Source organism: Anas platyrhynchos, chromosome 21 (genome assembly GCF_047663525.1).
Source record: "Anas platyrhynchos isolate ZD024472 breed Pekin duck chromosome 21, IASCAAS_PekinDuck_T2T, whole genome shotgun sequence".
In the NCBI taxonomy this organism is placed as follows: Eukaryota; Metazoa; Chordata; class Aves; order Anseriformes; family Anatidae; genus Anas; species Anas platyrhynchos.
In genome coordinates, this window is record NC_092607.1 from 3,418,526 (window position 1) to 3,439,410 (window position 20,885).

General features: G+C 40.3%; 1 protein-coding gene and 1 long non-coding RNA gene across 3 annotated transcripts in view; one reads left to right on the top strand and one right to left on the bottom strand.

Annotated features, from left to right (window-relative positions):
• Positions 1-1,323: 1,323 nt before the first annotated feature.
• LOC139999240 (uncharacterized) lies at positions 1,324-17,475 on the bottom strand. Its single transcript, XR_011804569.1, has 3 exons — positions 16,114-17,475; positions 10,318-10,496; positions 1,324-7,732 (listed from the first exon to the last, which is right to left on the bottom strand). It is a non-coding gene; the product is annotated as an uncharacterized lncRNA (long non-coding RNA).
• A 484-nt stretch (positions 17,476-17,959) lies between these two features.
• Positions 17,960-20,885, top strand: part of PREX1 (phosphatidylinositol-3,4,5-trisphosphate dependent Rac exchange factor 1) — a 176,956-nt gene continuing 174,030 nt past the window's right edge. For both annotated transcript variants that reach the window (XM_027473200.3, XM_027473201.3), the window contains exon 1: positions 17,960-18,558. In XM_027473200.3, the coding sequence (XP_027329001.1) occupies positions 18,376-18,558 (183 nt within the window). In that variant the 5' untranslated portion in view covers positions 17,960-18,375. The remainder of the gene's footprint in view (positions 18,559-20,885) is intronic.

The following is a 20,885-nucleotide window of genomic DNA, read 5'->3' on the forward strand; positions in this document are numbered from 1 at the left end:
TCTGGCAATTGAGTTGAAACATTTACGGTCTGTTTGAGCTACAAGCCCACTTCCCACCATGGTTTCAGATATTTTAAACTCCCCTGTCCTCTTGGAATTTTTCAACTGTTTTCAATTATTTTATTGACAGTGCTATATAAATGAGAGGGCAACAAGACAAGATGTGTTAATTTTTATACATGCAAAATCAGAGGCTGAATCAAGGGTCACTGTGGGTCCTCTAGGTGCTGATTGCTACCATTTTTCTGCTACTACGCATAGTTTCATATACTACCCACACCTCCTTCCTGAGCTAAAGGCAGGTGTACGTCCCAGATAACCCTCCCTCGACTACTTTATGCTATTAAAAACCAGATGGCTCAATTTGCCATCTAGTCAAGGACAAGCATGGAGGTCAGCATGTGGAAGAGCAGTCTCCCCCCCTCCTTGTGGGGCTTGCTCAGTTGCCCATCCTGCTATAGAAACTCAATCTGGCTAAGACAGACTACTTTCCTACCCACTAGCTGAGACACTGAGCACAGTCACCTGAATTCCCAGGTCTCACCGAGGTGGACACGGAAAGCTTACAGGGGATTATGAGCATAAAACCTGTCAAAACTGAGAGGCATGAAGGCCCCTTCTAAATGTGCTTATATACCCTTTAGCAGGTAGGAGGGTTGTCTGCATTCGTGACTAAGCAAGGCATCCTGTGCGTGTCTGTGCTCATGGACAATGAAGAAAAATATGTGAAGAAAAGTGACAAGAGAGGGAATGAGCTAAATTATTGGAAAATCCTGAACTGTCTTGGGCCTCCTGGAAGGAGAAAAGTGAGATACTCAACGAACGTGTCCTCCCATATTGCACACAGGGTTATTAAGACAGCACCGTCAACAGATAATAACCACAGGGGACAACATAAACAGCAGCACAACCTTGTCTCTATTACATGACGTGGAAACCACAATGCAGTAAATGAGGCCAGGGGGAAAGCTATGAGGCCTTAAATCTGCATATACTTTGTCTACAGCGTGTTGTTCCAATCGACGTTTCCTTTAACTCCAGTATTGATCAGTGACTTGTACCCACACAGTAATTTAAAACTGAGTTGTTTTCAGTGAGACTCGTGTCAGCATGTATGAAGAAAGACAAGGTTTTCCAAAGGGTATATTTCTGATTTTCATACACAGTTATGGAGGTGGCACATGTAAATCATCAAAATTTGCTGTCCCTGGGTACTTGTGACACATTTGCTAACCAAATGGCACGGGGGAGTCAAACCTGAACCAAATGCCTCTCTCTTGCTTGGAGAACAGTACAAAGACTGTGACTTGGGGAAAAAAAAAAAAAAAAAAAAAAAGTAAGTTGTAACTATTTACCAAAATACTCTGCAATCCACGCCAGGCACTAGAGAAATACACAACAACAAAAACAGATTCTGCTTCTAATTACAGATGTAATAAAAATTGTGATCCTTTAACCTGTGTAACACATTTGCTTTCTTACAGTAAATTATATAAACTCCTGCATGGTAAGCACTGCTTTATTCTTAGCATACAGTACCATAGGTGTTCTTGTTTCTTGAAGTTTTAACAACTCGTACATAAAGTGATATTTGATCTGATAGTAAAAGACAGGCACTTAACTTTTGGCCTTTTTCAGACCAATAAGTATTGATAGTGTTTTATGTGTCATCTTTAAAGGAAATTTCAAATGCTTGCAATGTTTTCAAATGCTTGCTATATTAAAATGCAGCCCTGGGAATTTAGAAATATGTTTAGTATAGACAAATGGTTAAGTAACATTTTACTAAAAATAATAAAAAGCAGAAGGAGAAAGAGATTAAAAATAATCAAAAGAGGGGTATTAATTCATTTCTGCAACAGCTAATTCAAACAAAGCCAAAATACAACCGAAGAATTTGGAGGCAAAAAGTTTATTGAATTATGCACTTCAGTATGGTCAGTCTGATGGGAAAGACTTTGAGTAACCTGACTTTCAGAAGCGATGGGTGCATTAACTCTGTGTAGAGGCCGTAAGTCAGGTCATGGTGTTACTTACTCACAGAACTGTAAGGTCAGAGGAGAAAGAGATCTGTATTTACAAGAAAATACTGTGCACACTGGTTTCATAAGCAGTGAAATCCCCTGTAATTTTATGGCTTGCATTCAGAAGCTGAGAAAGCAGAAGTTTTCTGGGGATCTCACAAGCGTTCCCACAAATTCATTTTTTCTCTGATATTTTGCTAGCAATCCAGTTAGCCAAAGAGAACTACAGCTAGCAATACAGCTGCTCTTGAGTCAATAAGAAGCTGCTGACATGTAATGTGAGTTTGCCTCAGCCCAATACGACCATTTCTAGGCTCTGCTGGAACAGAACGCACTCTGAAGTGCTGTTCAACCATGGAGAGAGTTCAGAATGAGGCAGAATGTGAGAGAGGTTTGTGCCAAACAATTTTATTGGCTCGGCTGGTTTACATCTGGCTTATATTTTAGCTGAAACCTCAAAAATTGTTGATAACATGGCTTGGATGACTGATTATGGCTCATCCCTATAGGTAAATGCCCAGCCTACAAGATTATCCATTTCAGCCCTTAGTGGCTTGGGTGTGTTTTCCATTTACCACAACCCCACACTGATGTGTTGAGTCCACAGAGTTCTTTACTCTAGATTAAGGAAGGCAACAAAGAACAGATGAGGTCTCTTGTGTGACCCCTCCTCTGACACATACCTGTAATTTATGTGCAGAACAACCCACAGCTCCAGTCGGATGATGGCAAGTTGGTTCATTTGAAGATACAGAAAGCAGAAAATGGGATCAGAATTTCTTTTGTATTCTAATATTGTAATATATACCAAATTTTAGCATAATATACAAAGACAAATATTAAATATGTCCTAGGCTTTTGCTTTCTGTGCTAAAGTGAGGTTGAGTCAACAAGTCCCAGTAAGATTACTGTAGTAGCTGAAGAAGGTACTCTTCTAAGATGAGATCAAACCTGGCAGCCTTGTGAACTTTGTATGGTATGAAATCCAAGCATTTGTGAGGCAAAAATACAGATCCCCCAAAACATCAGATTACCTTAAAAGGCACAAGATTTTACAGAATTTAAAATGGGTATATTCTCTACTAGCCTTCTGATCATAACGATTCACTTTTTGAAGATTTTCTCTTCAATCCCCAAATCTATGCTTCCACTTCAAAATTAAAGAAATGCTTTCACAGAACATGGTTATTCTCCTGAAGCGGCAGTGGCATACCATCCATGACAGGATATGTGAAACTGAGCATAGAATTTATGTTTTTTTTTTTCTTTTTTCTTTTTTCTAACCAGAATGTCACTCAAAATAGCCCTGACTAGCAAGATTGAATTAGAATGATCTCATCCAGAGATCTCATAAAAAGTGATCACACACTCTTTTTCCACCATTCTACGAACATCTCCGTACTTTGATGAGAAAACAGGAAACACATGTCTTCTATAAATTACCAGGACAGATAGGACAATGCTATGATTCCCACAGTTAACATGTACCAAACTTCAGAACAAGTAGGACATGGAGAGCAGCACATCAGTCTTCTTTACAAACAAATATTTAGGAACCCCCAAAAGGGAAGAAACAACATGCATTCTAAAACTTAATAGCTACCAAGCAGATAATTAAGCTGCTAGTAAGAGCACTGTGAATATGATAGATATACAAATATTTGCACATGAATGCAGTATCTCTGTTTTACAGTCTCAAAAATTAAAAGCTAAAATGTCAAAATGGAGCCGTAGGGTTGGCCTGTCAAAGAAAGAATTGCCACCAATGTGATAACAGTGGTAGAGACTAAGAGCTCTGCCCTTTTCATGTTTAGGGATGCTTTTGGTTGATGATTTTGCATTGTATTAATGAATCCCTTTTGCCCTCCTGATAAGTTTCTAACTGCTCAATGTATCACACACACACAAAATAGTCTACATGAACACTGCTTCACTGCGGGCTGCTTTCACCTGAGCACCAAATGCACCTGGGCTTTCTGACACATGACTGTGATTTAAATATAATGTCTTAATCTCCCAAGACTCATAGTCCTGATGTCAAGTTGGATACACTTGGCAAACAGTGCTCTCATCATACTGAAGTGAGTTGGCAACTGCAGTGGAAGAATAATGCGTTTGGCATCATTCTTAGAACTTTTTAAAAATATTTTAAGACCACATTAGCTGATTTTCTGAGGGGAAAATTAGAGTTCTTTGGCTAATTTAAAAGAAACAGAGTAGTTCAACATTACTATTGAATATGGCACTGTGCTGCGTACATAACTGGATGATGTGTTCTTATGGTTAGAGGCATACAAGGAAAGGAAGCCTTTCAAACAGAGCAGAAGGCAGATAAATAGGAAAGGAATACATGTATCTGCATGTATGTGTGAATCAGTGCCAATTACAAGAATTACCATTAAATTGATGTAAAGAGCTAGTTGTAGCAAATATGTCTGTAGTACAAGACATAAATCAAGTGCATACAATGCCTAACAGGTGGACACAGTTCACAGTTTGTATAAGCTACTTCCTTGGCAAGAAGCATCTCTGGATGTCTGCCCAGGGGCCAGGTGCTCCTCACTGATTGACAGGGCTAACCTCACAGCACTTCCCCCACTGGCATATTGCTATATATTTTATGTTAGGAAGGAAACCTCACCCTAAGAAAGATGCAGAATGGACAGAAAAAAATCTTGGGAAAACAGCACTACCTGTACAGTAGCTCAGTTCCCAGTCCAGCATTAGCAGAGACTTCCTATAGATCTTTTCCCTTCTGCTGCCCATTTTTAACCATTTCCAGAGGGAATGATTCTATTTATTCTGCTTGGCTTCTAGCTTGTTTCTCTGCTGTCCAGTAATGTACTAGTGGATCTCCCAAGGGACTCCACATTTGATTCACTGTCTCAGCTCTCTACATTTTTTTTCCAATGCTGCATGCCCTAAAATCAATAAATCCAGTCTGGTAAAGAGTTCTCCTATTGCTAACAGTACAATTGAGGTAACTGGAGGATTAATAAAACAAATTATTGAGTGGTTATTTATATGACAATTCAGGTGGTATTAGCAAGGTACTTCATCATGAGGTTTAAATACAATTCTCTCCCTCTTATGCCCACAGTCTCCTTCAAATCCAGATCTCAGACCTTCTGCATCTTTCGGGCCAGCTTCCTGCCATGCGCCTTACACTGAACTCCCATTCCTACCCAGGTCAGATCTGTAATTTGAGGGAAGGACTCTGAGAAAATATCTGAACAGCACCAGCTAATGTCATGATAAGAAAATACGAGCATTTGACAGGAGGAGCAGTATAGCTGTATGTACACAGTGCTGTGCCAGACAAATTAGATCAGCTCTTTCTGTAATTAGTCCACATACAGTGCTTCACTAATGCAATGATGCTCTTCCAGCAATAAAGACCTAGGAACTAGGAATGATGTTAGAAACTAACATCGGTATTACTGTGTGGTGCTGACAGTTTACCTTTTACCTTGATATTTAACCCTGAATTAATTTACAAAGGATAATAGTCATATATAGAATATTTGAGATTTATACAATTCTAAGTCAATGGAAATTAAATTCTGCTTTCCTTGTGAAGCCAACAGGACACATCAGATTTTCAGCTGTCACTTTCACAGGAGAACTTGGACTTTCTTGTAAAAAAGCTGTAAAACTAACACATTGGCTAAATCCCAAATTTGCATTTTTCATGTTTTCAGCATTTCAAAGGAACAGCAACACGTCCAAAGAAAGCAGACACTTCTCACACAGAATAATTTTGTTAAAATCCCACATTTCTATAACAAAACATATTAGAGAGAGGTTTTTTTGGTGTGTGTGTGTGTTTTATTTTTATTTTAGTTGTCCTGGCAAAAGGGTCTGCTTTGTGAAATCAGTAGTCACCTGCTACCTGCAAGGTACATGTACAATATGAGACTCACATGACTCAGTACTGTAAACTGTATCTTCAGATGTGCAATACAGAAACAGCTAAAGACACTTTGATCCCAAACTGCAGGCTCTGTTCACTGTCATATTATTAAATAATTTGTAACAATAATGGCATCTGTTAGGAACATAACAGGGTTTAGACAACCAGAGGTGCAAGAGAACCTGAAGATAAGATTTTAAGTATTTGTCTATCCAGATATGATTATCTTCATGAACATGGCTTATTTTACCTGTGCTGTGCATTCAGTGCTCCCTCTGACTGACATCAGTGTGCTTCTGGTGTGTAGCAGCCCTAAAAATGATCACTTTAAGAAGCTTAACATACTCAAGCTTGAAAATTTGAGACTATTGTCATTTTCAAGTCTTTAGAACAATGTCTATGTCAGAAAAGCTTACAATTACTAAAATATAGAGAAACATTAGAAACAACTTGTCTTTAAAAAAAAAAAAAACCACAAAAAAACAAGAAGTGTATTTACTAAATCTATATATATAGCAAACAGTGAGAGAGCAGATGGGGAAAATCACTGTTTTTGACTGCAGAGTGAGAAGTCTAATTGAGTGGAAAGATGCAAATGAAATCGAATAGCTCCCAAACCCTGAAGTGTCAGAGAGGTGGAAGACCCAGGGCTGGATAATCACTCACTTGCAATTTTTTCCTGTCTGAGAGGTGATAATGAGACTTTACTTGCCACACAAGCACTTGTTAGATTTGCATGTATCTAAATGCTATAGGACTGACTTGTTACACATCCTATATTGTGCACAGAAAAACCTATTTTACATTTTATTTTGATTTTCGCTTAGATAATAGTGTAACTGTTCAGATATTGTTGACAGAAACATGTATTCGGTAAATAGGAAATAAACACTATGCAGGAATCAGGAAGATCCTGGTTATAATGCAACGAAAGTCAGTCAGAATGTCTTACACTAAAAGGAGTTAACAGTGTTTGCAGACTCATAGGATTTTAGCAATTGCTCCTCTAATCCACATCTGTACAACAGCCCTCATTTTCCTTACTAGTGAGATGAATTCAGCCACAAGGAGAGCTATTAGTAGCATCAGGAGCTAATCTGCCATATGATATGCTCTGACCTTTCTGCTGATCTTTATATCGCATAATTTCTTGCAAGAAACTTAACAGAGTCAACAGAATCAAGAAATGTCCCTGGTTTTTACCATACAGTACAGATTTTACTCATGTATGTTCAGAACTCTTCATGTTTTTCATAAGCCCAGTTCAAGACAGTTCCTTCGCTCCGTGATTCACATTTAAGAAAACTTGTTTCCTTTCCTCACAGCAGGAAAGGCTTCCTCTCTCTGCTCATTACTATAGTAATTAATTCTTTATTTGCTGTTAGGTATTCATTAGAAGAATCTTCATTTAGACAAAAGGAGCTTTATTCTGGTTTCATCTCTTGTATCTTCTGCCCACTGGGCCAGCATTAACATAAGCAACACAACAGAAGCTCTAGTGAGCTCTCCAGTCACACTTACTTTACTTAACATTCATTTTCTTTATTCTTTCAGTGTTTCCCAAATACTTTATGAGGCTAAATACTATGGAACAGAAGAAACACTTTAGTTTCTGAAAAAAATTAAGGAAGCGTGTGGGGAGAAATTAGGAGAATAGGACCATTTCTTTCTGTCTCCTCTGGAGTGGTTCAGTTTATAAAGTGTGAAATGATTTTTCCATGTTGTCACTGCAAACCTTTTCACTGCTCATCCTTCTTGAACACCTCTGTCTCATCATGTTGGTTATTACAATTTTCTTAATTAAAAAAAAAAAAAAAAAAAAGTATTTTAGTACTGTAGTTTTATCCCGTACTTTATTACTTAGATCCCCGCTACCATTTTAAGGAAACTTCCTATGCAAAAACGTAGCTGCAGTATGTTGTACTGACACAGAAGAGGGAAGATGTAAATTTCTGATCTGGTGTTATTAGGAAGCATGCTCAATTTGAAACCGAAATCATTCTGTAATTTGTTCAGCTGGTGGAATGGAAAAATAATTAACATATCACAGGTCATTCAAATGAAATGTGGAGACTCAGATTTACTAAAGCCAGCCCCACCACCCTTATGCACGTGGGTAATGTCAATGAATTCAGTGTAACTATCTATGTAATTACCTTGCCCAAGCTTAGTACGTTGCTGTAACCTGATGCATACCAAACAGGAATCTGGCCTAAGCCTAAACTTCATGTACACAAAACTGACTTCTGCCCCAGGATTTTGGTCCTTGAGGAATGGAAATTCAGCTCTAGTGCATGTCATCCCCAAAGTACCAGCCATTCAGAAGATAGAGCTTTGTCTACACACTCCTTAAGAGGCACTGTCTCCTTGTGCCTGGGTGAAAGCAAGCAGAAGAGGCATTTTTCTCCTTCTCCAGGGACTATCAGGGCTTGGGGCTGCTGTCTGAACTAAGCAAAGACTTTCAGAAAAGTCTGAATCGTGGAGGTCTTTCTCATGGCTTGGAACTGTTTGCATAGTAAGACATTATGAAGATCAACAGTGGGTGTAAATGTGTAAAAAGGGCTGCACAATGTAGTTCAAGTGAACACCCTTAGAAAAGAAAAGAAAACCCTGTATAGAATTTATACTTTACAGTCACCCAACACCAGGGTGCATCTAAGAGCTATAAAATCTCAATCTCATACATGCCAAAGACAAACACCTTACACTTTGGTATTTTTTTTCTTAAACAAATAAATAAATAAGTATTCTGCAGCACATTATATACATCTAATTCAAAGTAACTATTTTTTTTTCCTTTCCATAGAGCTGTGTCTACATGGCGATGTTTTTCTTCAGTTCTAACAAAGAACTTTTCTTCACTTCTCCAGCTGAGCATTTTGAAAAGCTTTGGATTTTTTACATTTTGACTTAATTGGCCAAATTTTTATCCAAAATGAAGATTTCTTGAAAGTGCTGAACTTCGGAAAGCAAAGGGACCATAACTGACATTTTTGCTATTGTTAATGCAATTTGGTTGTTAAGAGAAGCTTCAAGAAAAACACATCTGCCCTGTTCCCTTCCATCGTCAGTCTAAGACACTCTGTGTGCTGTGTTCTGGGCCAGTAGTGTTTACATTGTTTCATCTTCTGTGGCAAAGCATATTGGCCTCATCCTAACTGTAGTCTGCTGTCACTGGCTTCCTGCTATGTATGATGTTACAGCATTTACACTGTAATTCAAATTAAAGTGTTCTGTGATTTCACGAGTGATACTGTCAGTTTAATGGCATTTTTATTGCTACTCGTATTTTTAATGTTTCTGTAGAAAATCAGCAAGAGGAAAAAAAAAAAGCTCTTTATGATAATATCAATAAGGCAAAAAAAAAAAAGTCTGATTCCCATTCTCCGATGGGACTGCTGTAGTCAATTAGTATTCTGTTAGAGCTTGGTGATGTTTTCCCAGAATGTCTTTCTACGCCTACGCTGTGAGCTCACAGCCCATGCACTGACCTTATAGAAGTGGTTATAATTTCATGGACTGCATCCAGCATTGATGCATGTAAGGCTATAGTTTCACAAATGGCTTTCAACTGATCTGCATGTGAGTTGCTGCCAAAGGAGGCAGTCCCATCCTTCTCTCAGCCTTGCCCTTACCACAAGACCTTAGGTCTCCTCTCATGCCAGCAGCAGCTCTTAGGGGTTGCACACTGAGCCAGTCAGGGAATAAATCTGTCTGAAAAAAGGAGCTTTTGTTTTTTTGCCTTCTGGTTAATTTTCAGCTGCATCAGCTGATCCTGATCCTGTTCACCACAGTGTCACAAAGGAGGTGGTGAAAACATGCAGCAATGGAGAAAGGGGAAAAAGGGTAGATGGGCTTATGTCCAATAACGAAACCACAGCCTGAGCTGCATATAGAAGTAAATTTTTCCTAATTACGTGAATTCAGCCCTGTAGGTATAAAATACATGCACGATAACCATATAGAGAGTTTTACCATTAATACAAGTTGTCCAGGGAGACTGCAAATGCAAACTTAGGTATTATGACAAAGCTATCTATTTTGTGCTAATCTGATGTCTAACTGGTTGAGTCCACCCTTAGAGAAAGATCTTTGGTTTATCAAGCGCGGACCTCTTTTGTTCTCAATATTTAGTGGTGAAGGGTTCACATATTATTTCACAAATGCTTATTACTGAAATCTCTCCATATTTAAAAGAAATAATTATTACTGCACTAAATTGCTGGTGTAGACAAAAAATAAAAATTACAGCTCTGCTTAAATACACTTGAAGCACTGAATATCAAAGCAGCAGCTGACGCAGCACCACATTACATGAGGTTTTGCTCCTTTCCCTTACACCAACGCTGGAAATAGGCCCCAATTTAGTCAATCACTTACGTGTGATCTGAACATAAACATGTGAATGATCCATTCATTCTCAACAAGCATCTTAAGCACTTGTTGCAGCTGAAAGCAAGTGGACGACAGATTGCTGAGCTATTGCCAATCCCTAGCCCCCAAAATCAGGATCTGCATCTTCAAAAGCACTGAGGCACATGGGAAAAAACAGAGAGAGACTGGAATGGAAGAAAAGAATAAACAGATGGATAGCTTGTAGTTTGTTTATCTAATAAAACATTCTTTTGTCTCAAAATCTCTGTTGCATGAGGGAGACCTTTTTTTCTGCCTTTAATTATGTAAACAGTACAACTTTAGAAGTTGCTGCATAATACTAGCCTCCACCTGTTCTTTATTTTTTTTTTTTAATTCACATTGGTTGTGCTGACCAAAAGGCAGGTGGCTTTTCCCATAGGATATACTGGTGGTTGATAACAACAAGACACAAATGCGTTTAGGAAGAAGCAATTCATAAACAAAAACAAGCACTATCATTCATATTATTATTATTGTTATTATTATTATTATTATTATTATCACTTCATATACTTACAGTGAATAAAATACAAAAAGTGCCTTTTACTTGGTTATGTTAGCTCAGGGCAAATACTTTTTTCCAATACTATCTGCAAAACGTCCAGCAGCCTCTCTTAGTACTGCTCAAAACAACAAATTTCATAAGAATATTAATTTAACAGGAAAAAAAAAAAAAGGCAAATTTATTTTAATGGTTTCATAGAGGAAAAAAAATCATGTGGAACAACTCCATTTTAATTGACCATTTCATCATCTGGTGAACTTCCAGTTAGTGAAATACAAAACTTGTCTTAGTTCAATCACAGTGAAGTTTGATGTACCGCTGTTTCTGGTTCCTAATTCTAGTGCTTTACCTAAAAAGAGCTAAGCTTGATGTCAAGATAATGTTTCTATATTGTTGACTTTAGAGAGTAAAGAACGTATCACATAACATTCTATAAGTCAGGAAAAATAAAAATGCTTGTTGTACATTAGTTAAACACTAAACTGCTTAAAAATACCCTGATTTGAGCAAGACCTTTTGATTAATTAAACCAAAATCTTCTCTCAGTTCAAGAGCCCAATGAGAACCTTTAATTACATAATCCAAAATTATGTCAGGAAAGAGCGTCATGAAAATCTAATTATGCACTTTTTAGTACGTGATTAGTTTTAACTAGGTGGGTATGATTGAGGAAGAGCCAAAGAGGGAAAATATGATAAAAGAGGTAAATCAGACAGTGGAAAGAAAAGATTATCAGAGAAGTGAATAATGACAAATACAACTCCCTTCCAGTATGTCTTCAAAAATTGGATTTCTTGACTTGATTATAGAATTATAGAATTCTACATTGATTACAGCATGTTTGAAATAAGACATGCTTCTCAATACTATGCATTTAGGATTTGACACAAATCCTCACCGATGCCAATGAAAAGGCAATAGGCTGTATTTCCAATTAACTAGTGTGTTCAATACCAGGAATATGTTCCAAAAATTTTGTCCATGTCACCTAACCTTATGATGGAAACAACTGTCCATTCTCATTGTGCTGTCTCTCTGCTACATGTAACAGTAATACAACATTTTACAAAATGTTCTGTATAGATTCTATGTCAAAATTTAAGCATATCCTTCCTTCCTCTCAAATCCCAAATCCTTTTTGTCATTAAGTTGTTGACTCTTGGTTTTCTTTGGGATATTAGTTATGAAATAATAAGGTACTTGAGGACTCCAAGGAGAAGCACAGGCTTCAGGCAGTGCTGTCTCATCACACGCTGAAGTGACCTGAACAACAGCATGGTTAAAATGTAAATAGCTGACTGGAAACTCGTGTGACATTGTGGGGGCCCCTTTGAGTGTGTTCCGTAAGTCAAAGACAGGAACTGCGAATTCCTGCATTCTGGGTTTGCACGTATTGACACTGTGTTCTTGGGCAAGCCACTTCAGCTGTCTGTATCTCAGTTACTCCATTTTCAAATGGACGTAATAATACTTAACTTCTTCTGCCACACACTGTGAGTCTAATTAAGTGCTTTCAGAGTTTGACTGAATGTGTACAATATTATCCTCTAATCAAAGAGAATTCCACCCAGCCCTGCCTAGCAATTCAGTTCCTTTGTTCTTCAAGCTCACTCTAAGCCTCTCTATATTTGTCCTATGTCGTTCTACAGACAAGTTACCTGAGCGTTTTTCTTCCAAAAATTATTTTTATGCTGATTGTAAAAAAGGAAGTGCAAATGCTCCACCGGCAGTTTAGGCTCCTGGAGAGTGAGAACCTGAGAAATTATTTCTGTGAAGCTCACTGCAAGCTATGTTTATATATCTTGCTCAAAGATAAATCATTTGTAGAAATCAAAGAGATTAATTCTTAGCTAGAATAAATCAGCAGTGGCTTTAGTGAAACCAGTGAGCTGCGATGAAATATATAGGGGTAGGTGAAAGGTGATTCATGTCCACTATACACAGGCCAGGATCTGATTTCAATTACACTGGTGGAAATCTCCATTCACTACATTATTTTGACTTAAGTTTCTAGAATTACTCTGCATATCTACAGATACAATATCAGGTTTTAAATTAGCTACTGCCATTCAGTAAACAGTACCTGGAGTCAGGGCTTGTTCTCTGCTCAGTAGCAGCCATAAAAGCAAGCAGCATTTTAGAACCTATATAGAAATAATACACTGAACACCATGGTACCACCGAACAAATCCCTAGTGCACACACGACTTTAATGCATTGCAGAAATCCATTACTACCACCTCTAAAAGGGTATAGTAGGACTACTATAAGTAGAGAGGAGGGCAGTAAAGGTGATCAACCATATGAAATGGCTTCCATATGACAAGAGACTAACAGATCAGGGTATTTTAACTTGATGTAGAAACCACTGAAGGCGAATATCCTAAAGGTCTACAAAATCTTAAATGGAGAGTAGAAGGAGAAGGGACCAGTGGTCAAGCTCTATTTCTCACAATACTAAAGTTAAGGTGTACACAGGCAAATTGCCAAGTCTGAAGCAAAAGGGATTTTTAAATTATTTTTATAGAGCACATCATGAAACGTGGAGCCGATTGAATACTGGAAATCGCTAACTAAAGAGTCCTGGAAAAGCCAATAGTTTAAATGTGTGTGAAAGGCTTTAGCAGAATTCATCATGGAATAGGTCCACGAGTGACTATTAAAAGCAATGGTCCAGGCACAACCTCTAGGCTCAGGAAATCACAGAATCACAGAATCGTCTAGGTTGGAAGACGCCTTCAAGATCACCTAGTCCAACCTCTGACCTAACACTAACAAGTCCTTCGCTAAACCATAAATCCTCACAAATCCTCACACTACCTTAAGCCAGGTATGTCATATACAGCGCCTGAGTGCTGAAATTGTTTGGGGGAACCAAACTTCTACTGACCTATGGATTTCACGTGTACACCTTCGGTATTTCTATACCACTCAGTGAAATGGGCTGTGGGTGAGTTAATGCTGAACTGGGCTGGTAAATTTAGGGTGCCCTGTAGACAGACATCATGTAACAGATCTGGAAACAGTATAACTGCACTCATGTGAGCTAACAGCTCTGTGATGCCTGCCTTTATTTAGTCCATACCAGCTAATACACAGTTCCACACAAAGCTCACTTCCAGCTTTAAGCTTCTCTTAAAGTTAGCTTGCCATATGTGGACTGTTTGAGACCCATTTTCACCAAGAGGTCCATACAACCAACTTGTACAGCAGCATACAGGAACCTATAATCCAGCACCTCCTTTATCACAACAATAAGAACACACACAAAAAGACCCAGTGGAGATCCATACAGGAAAGTAATGATCACATATATTGTCCCTTAGATGTACATTGTACCCTAGACTCTTTGTCATCCAGACACTGTTCACCACAGAAAGGCTTAATGAAGTATGAAAGTGTGGCGTACCAAATTCTACTCAAAAGCAGTATAAACGTCTTCATAAATCAAAGCATGTGAGACTGGAGTTTATTCAGCACCACAATAAATAAATAAATTATTTAATAGGATCGATTCATATAGATCATATATACAATGTGTACACATATACAATGCAGAATGTGTAATGCACTGAACAGCTGCCTTTGTCATCAAGCCACTTTGAAACTAAGCATAAGTGACTATTCTTTGTTAAGTCGGAAATGGGGATTGGATTCAAAATTTCCTAATGTTAGCAAAAACCTATTAACTCCAGCAAATTTCAAATACACTTTTGGGAAGACTAATAGAGAGATACGCCTTTCAGAATGGAATAATAATGGTTAAAGGAGAAGAAGAAGGAAACAAACAAAAAAACAAAACAGTTGGGAATAGGCAGGTAGGTACATTACTGGATCTTCCCTGCTAAAGAGTCTAATCTCAGTTTAAATTAACAAATTCTACAATCACTCTGGATTTCTAAGTCTTATTCTACAGCAGCCTTCCCAGAACCTTCAGCATGGCCTTCACAAGGCCAAGAGTGAATAATATTTTCTCCTATAATAAGGAACACAACCAGTACGGAGACAAACACATAGTTGATAATTATTTTTTTGGTATTGTAATACCATGTAGAGGCCTTAACACCTTGGTTTTACTGTGGTAGACAATGTACAAACATAAAAGCTCCAAACAACTAACAAGCACATGTAAATTAATTACATCGTCATGAAAGATGGTGAATTTCATGGTAATTGATATGTCACTCTCCTGATAATTGACTCCCTGATTGTTTTACAAAGTAGCAGCATTTTTTTTGTTTGCTTTTGAAGTGCTCACTTGAAAAAATATTGGCAGCAAAATTTCTCTTCAAAACTGAACAGTAGTTGTAAACTACTTCCTTTTTTAAAATAATTTAAAAAAAAAAAAAGAGAAAAAAAAAAACAACAAGCTAGGAGGCAAAAATTCAGCTTAAGCTGTGTTCAGTTAATATACAACATCCCTTTAAAAATAAAAGAGCTGGCTGGCAAATTACAGATTTTTGTCTTTAAAATTAAAAGCCATGCTAGCAACTAACAAATCATCCAGTCTGAAGTAAGGACTCTCTGTGTATATTTGAGATAATTTGGAAAGAAATAAAATAAACAGTAACTAACAAAACAAAACTCTTTACAGCACCAAAAATATTTTTCTACAGTATCAAAAATATTTTCTACAGCTAAAAGAATACCATTTCAAAAAAAGAGCGAAGATTCTCTCTTTAATTTTAATGTAATCTTCTTTCTTAATATTTTAATATTTCCAGTCAGAAGTAGCATCCTTTTTAAAATACCTTACATAGTAATGCTTTTAATATTAACAATAAAGTTAGAAATTGTGAACGTATCTCACACACAACGTAAACAAAAAGGTATGCACGCTACACAGTAGTTCAAGCATTGCTCAGAGAGCGTCCCACTGATTCCCTGTGATGGTCTCCTGTCTCAGCATTTGCTGAGGAAATGAAACTATTATGGTACTTCTGAGGCAAAAACAGGATCTAGAGTTAACAAATCAAAACTTTCAAACTGTCAGCTTTCTCATTCAGCCACAGGGCGGGGGCGTAGCTTTGGGGATGCTGATTTTTCCAAACAGAGAATGTTGTTATTTAAACCATCAGGATGTTTTAAATGAGAGTCTTGTCACTTGTCCCACACAGAAATATCATTTGATTTTTAAAAAGACAGCAACTAGAAACACACTAACTAAATAAATGAAAATGTAGTAACTCGCAGAAGAAAACAAATGGTAATAATTAACTTGAAGGAAAAACAGCAAATTTAGAGTTTAATCTTACCTGTTCTGTAGTCTTGCTTCTTTGTCCTTGTCTAAGGCCTTGTCTGTGGCGCTCTTCCATTTCCTGTAGCGCCCCTCCATGCAGCTCAGATCTGTGCAAAACCCAGAATTATCTCCTGCTATTCCCTTTCCCCCAGTGCTTTTCCCTCTGATTTTCTGCAATTATGGATGCATGAGCTTTCCCACATTTTTCTTCCCATTCCGAGCAATCGGGTTTCTGACTGACTTGGAGTGAAGACAACATTTCTCATTGATAAGGCTTCAGAACTTGAGTGATATTGCAACGTATCATGAGAATCATGTTTGCAAAGGTGTGACTTGTGTACCTTGACCCAAAGCTACATCGTAATGAGATCTGACAAGCTAACATATCAATATTACTTGATTCAGAAAATTTCCACATCTAGGTCTAAAAACATCTTCAATATTTCTTTATGAAGCAGACATACAGCCTGCTGCCACTATACCTTGACTGAAGAGCTATTTTTTCACGTCACGTAATATGATATCCATGAAGCTCAAATCAGAATTAAAGATGACAATTGTGTGTTGGACTGCCGTCATTTTCTCCTAAATAGAAAACTTAATGCTTAGGATAAAAGAGACCCACCAAGACAGAAAAATGTCACTGTTAAGTTGAAATACCAAAAGAGGTATTTTGTGTTAGCCTGGGGAAGATGATGTTTCATTACATTACTTATGTTCATGTTTAAGGTAATAGATGAGATCTGTCCCTGCAGTTGTGCCACTTAAAAGTTCACATTATTAACATTTTTTTAATTTTCTCTTGAAACATTTTTCTTCTTAATTCAAAGGAAATAAATATTTATTAGTACCATGAAGAAAGCCTGGCAGCTTTTCTATGGTGCATTGAAGATATTTGAGTGAATCTCCACTGGTATGAATCACGTTAGCTTTCTGGAAATCAGTGGGACCAGCGGTGATTTACAGGGCTCCGTTTACTGTTCTGTGAAATTTACTCAGTTCACCTCTGCCCTCGTGCTTCGCACCCACTTTGCATGAGCAGTTATAGCCAACTAAAACCATAATATTTCTGATTCACATCAGAGAAACACTGACATTTCTTGCATATGTTCTTCATTGGTGTAGATGTGTGACCCCTTACTTCTGCATATTTGTGTACTTTCTGTGTATGCATTTCTGAATGCATTTCTACATGTATGTGCCAGACCACTGTGTTTGTGTGCCTGCCCCTCAGTACATCTCAGAAGAGGGAGGTATGGAGATTTGGGTGCATTTCTCTGTGCATGCAAGTGCCTGTGGTGAATTTCTGCCCCAGTGAAGCTGTGTGTACATCTCCACTTTCAGAGGTGCGTGCATTTGTGCCTGTTTCTGTGAGTATATGTGAGTTTCTGTGTGAGTGTGCCTGTCCTGGTGTACGTCTGCTCGCAGCAGGCCATGGGCTGTGAGGTCTGTGTGTGGGCATCTGCTGTGTGTGGCTGTGCGTGGAAATGGGGCACATGGCTGTGTGTTGTGTTACTGCGGTGTGGGGTGCCTGAGTTCAGTGTCTGCGTATGTTGTGTGAATGTGGTGTTTGTGGGGGCCGTGTGTTGGGTGTGAGGGGCAAACGGACTGAGGGAGAGCGGGTCGTGTGGTGTGTGAGGGAGTGTGGCTGTGAGGGGTGAGTGGACTGCGGGAGCGCGGGGCACTTTGCATGTGAGGGAGCTCGGCTGTAAGTGGACCGAGGGATGAGTGGATGTAGGGAGCACAGGGCATGTGGTGTGTGAGGGAGTTCGGGTGTGAGCGACCTGAGGGCGGAGCGGACTGAGGGAGCGCGGTGAGGCCGCGTTCCCGCCGTGCGCGCTACCCGTCAGGGCCGCCCCATCCCTCCCGCCCTCGCCCCCCGCCGCTCTCCCCTCAGCCGCCCCCGGCCGGCCGCTGCCCGGTCCGGGCCTCCAGGGGCCGGGCTCCGCCGCCTCCTCCCGCCCCGTCCCGCCTTCCTCGCCCGCCTCCCGCTCCCCCGCACCCCCCCGCCGCCGGGGCTTCCCTTCCTCTCCTCATTCAGCGCCGCCTCGGCCGCCGAGCGCCCGCCGCGCCGCTGTTCCCCCGGCATGTCCCGCAGCCGGGCTCCCCTCAGCACCCGGCTCCTGTAGCGCCTCCGCCCGCGGGTGAGGCAGGGCTGAGGGGGGCGGCCAAGGGGGTGCCGTTCCCGGGGCTCTCCGGACACCGCGGGGCTATGGGGGGCTCTTGAGGCGAGCAGCGGGGAAGCGGAACGTCTCGCCCCGCCGCCACCACCACCACCATGGAGCCGCCTTCTCCTTCTCCTCCTCCTCTTCCTCCTCCTCCTCCTCCTCATCCCGGCGCGGCGGAGCCCGCCGGCTGCCCCAAAGACACCGACCGCCAGCTGCGCCTCCGTCTCTGTGTCCTCAACGAGATCCTCAGCACCGAGCGGGACTACGTGGGGACCCTCCGGTTCCTGCAGTCGGTGAGCAGCGGGGGGACAAAGCCCCCCTCAGGGGCTCGGCTCCTCCCGGGGCGGGCCGGGGGCTGCGTGCCGCGTCCCTGCGGCGGGGCGAAGCGTGAGGGGGGCAGGCCCGCTCCGGCCGGGGAAATTTCTGCTCTTCGAGCCGCAGAGGGCGGGGGATGCCCCCGCTGCGTGAGGGGGCCGCCAACGGCGGCGTTTGGGCCTCCGGCGAGGAAAAAAAAACCAGCCGGGGCGGCGAAGGACCGGCTGTGTCGCCCCTGCAGCCCCGGGGAAGCACGCGGGTGCCCCGCGAGGTGACAGGGACCGCTCCGGGAGCGAGTGCGCCTCGCTGAGTGCCTCCCCCCTTTTGTTGTTGTTCGGAAGTTGCTGTTCCACCCAGCCGCGAGCTCTATCCTTGCCCGTTGGCTGTTATTTGTAAATAAATGCTATATATATAAATATATTTTGCTTTACGGGTAAACACAAATAAGGGATTGGGCCGGGTGCGTCTGTGCATGTGGAGACAATTATACCCGCCCTCCGAACGGAGTGGTTCAGAAGTAAAACTCCATCAGGATGTTTCCTTTTCCCTACGTAGGCTCTAGATGTGGAATTCATCAGCATACCACCACAGTCCTGCAAATAACTCGAAGAGCCCGCAGTAAAAGTTACTAGATAACAGATATGCCATCAAAAAGAAGAAGAATAAACTATATGATCACACAGAGATCAGGAATCAAAGCAAGGGAAGTCTCTGCAGAGATTTCCAAAAGATTGGTCAGGGCAGAAATTCTTTCTGGTGTTTTGCTAGATAAGTACTAAACCCTGATTTCATCTAAATGGCTTAGACCCTGGACCCTTTCTGACTCATCTTTCCAGGAAATTTTTTTTTGTTTATTGTTTAAATTCGGTTTGTCTTCAGCGTTGTTCAGAGTCACCCAAGTGGCAAACTGTCTAGCGAAAAGATAAATGAAAGGGAAGCGGTTGCTTTAAGAACTAGTCTCTGCTTAAATCCTCCTTTTCTCTCTCAAATAGTTGAAGACAAAGTCTGTAATTTCAGAAAGCTTCCAATTAAAGTGTCAGTTATCTTCATTTAAAACGAGGATTCTGTCTCACTGTAAGGAGATTCCTAAAATAGCTGTGAGTTGCAAAATGCCCCACCCTATAGACAAAACAAAATAATAATCATAATAAAACTCAGAAAATTCCTCTGTCCTAAGTACTGAATTTGCGATTTTGTGAGCTGCAGGCTGGAATGCAGATTCATGCTGCATGTGTTTTTTAGCTTCAGTTCCTGCAGCTAAATACATTTGCAATATTAACTAATGGGATTCTCATATATTGAAACAGAACATAACAGTCTTTTATTTATTTATATTTGTTAACTTGGCAGTTTTCGTGGGAGCAGCGGTGAGTAATGTGCCTTAGGTAATGGCAGTAGAAGATACTGATGGAGTATGCTTGGCTGCCTTCTCAGGATGGCTTGCTGCAGCCAGAGCCCTTCACAGCCACTTTGTTAGTAGCTACCCGCCGGAGATTGGCGGTAGAATTATCTTGGGGGCTGGTTCTGATAGCGTGGCTTTACTCCCCTGTGGAGTTTCTGTTTTGGTAATTATGTTTGAATAAAGCACTGAGGGATGGGATCTTTCCTATCTCTAGGCCTTGGTTTAGAGCAGCGTTCACACATAGACTTAACTTGAAGCATGTATTGAATGTTCCTCTGCTGTCCTAAATAACAACAAGTTCCTTAAATCATTGACCTAGTTCTTATGGGCTGAGTCTCTATACAACTGCATTCAGGCAGCTGAATGGTTTTAGCACCAAGGAAAGGAGAATGAGGGCCTACTGCAGTGCGTAAGGGTGAATGGAGCAGTAGTGGGAAGATATTTTTAAAAACAAAATTTGGAGTGAGAAATATTTTCTGCATGAATTTGGTGGAAGGCCCTAACTTAGTACCTTCTAACAAGTAACTCTGGGATTTGGTATTCTCAAATCTGCGTGGGCTTCACCAATTAAGTCCACTTTACTCCCATTAGCTTTTTTCTGAGTGTTCAGATGTGACTGTGTAGGAACTGTTGCTTTTGCCCCATGGGTCTCTTTATTACTGTCTCATGTTCCATGTGAGCATCACTTACCCAGTGCAAAATAAACATAAACTCTTCTACTTTCTGGGGTATGGTACCCAGTTAACACTCAAACGTGGTTGTGTGATATTAATGTGTTGTTTTTTTTCTTCAGTGTGAATTGTACTGAAATTAATTATTTTTCCATAAGCTATAGAAGGAATTTCTTGGCAGCAGTGGAGAAAAGGCTGCAGTTCCCAAATCCTATGGAAACTAGCTCCTGTT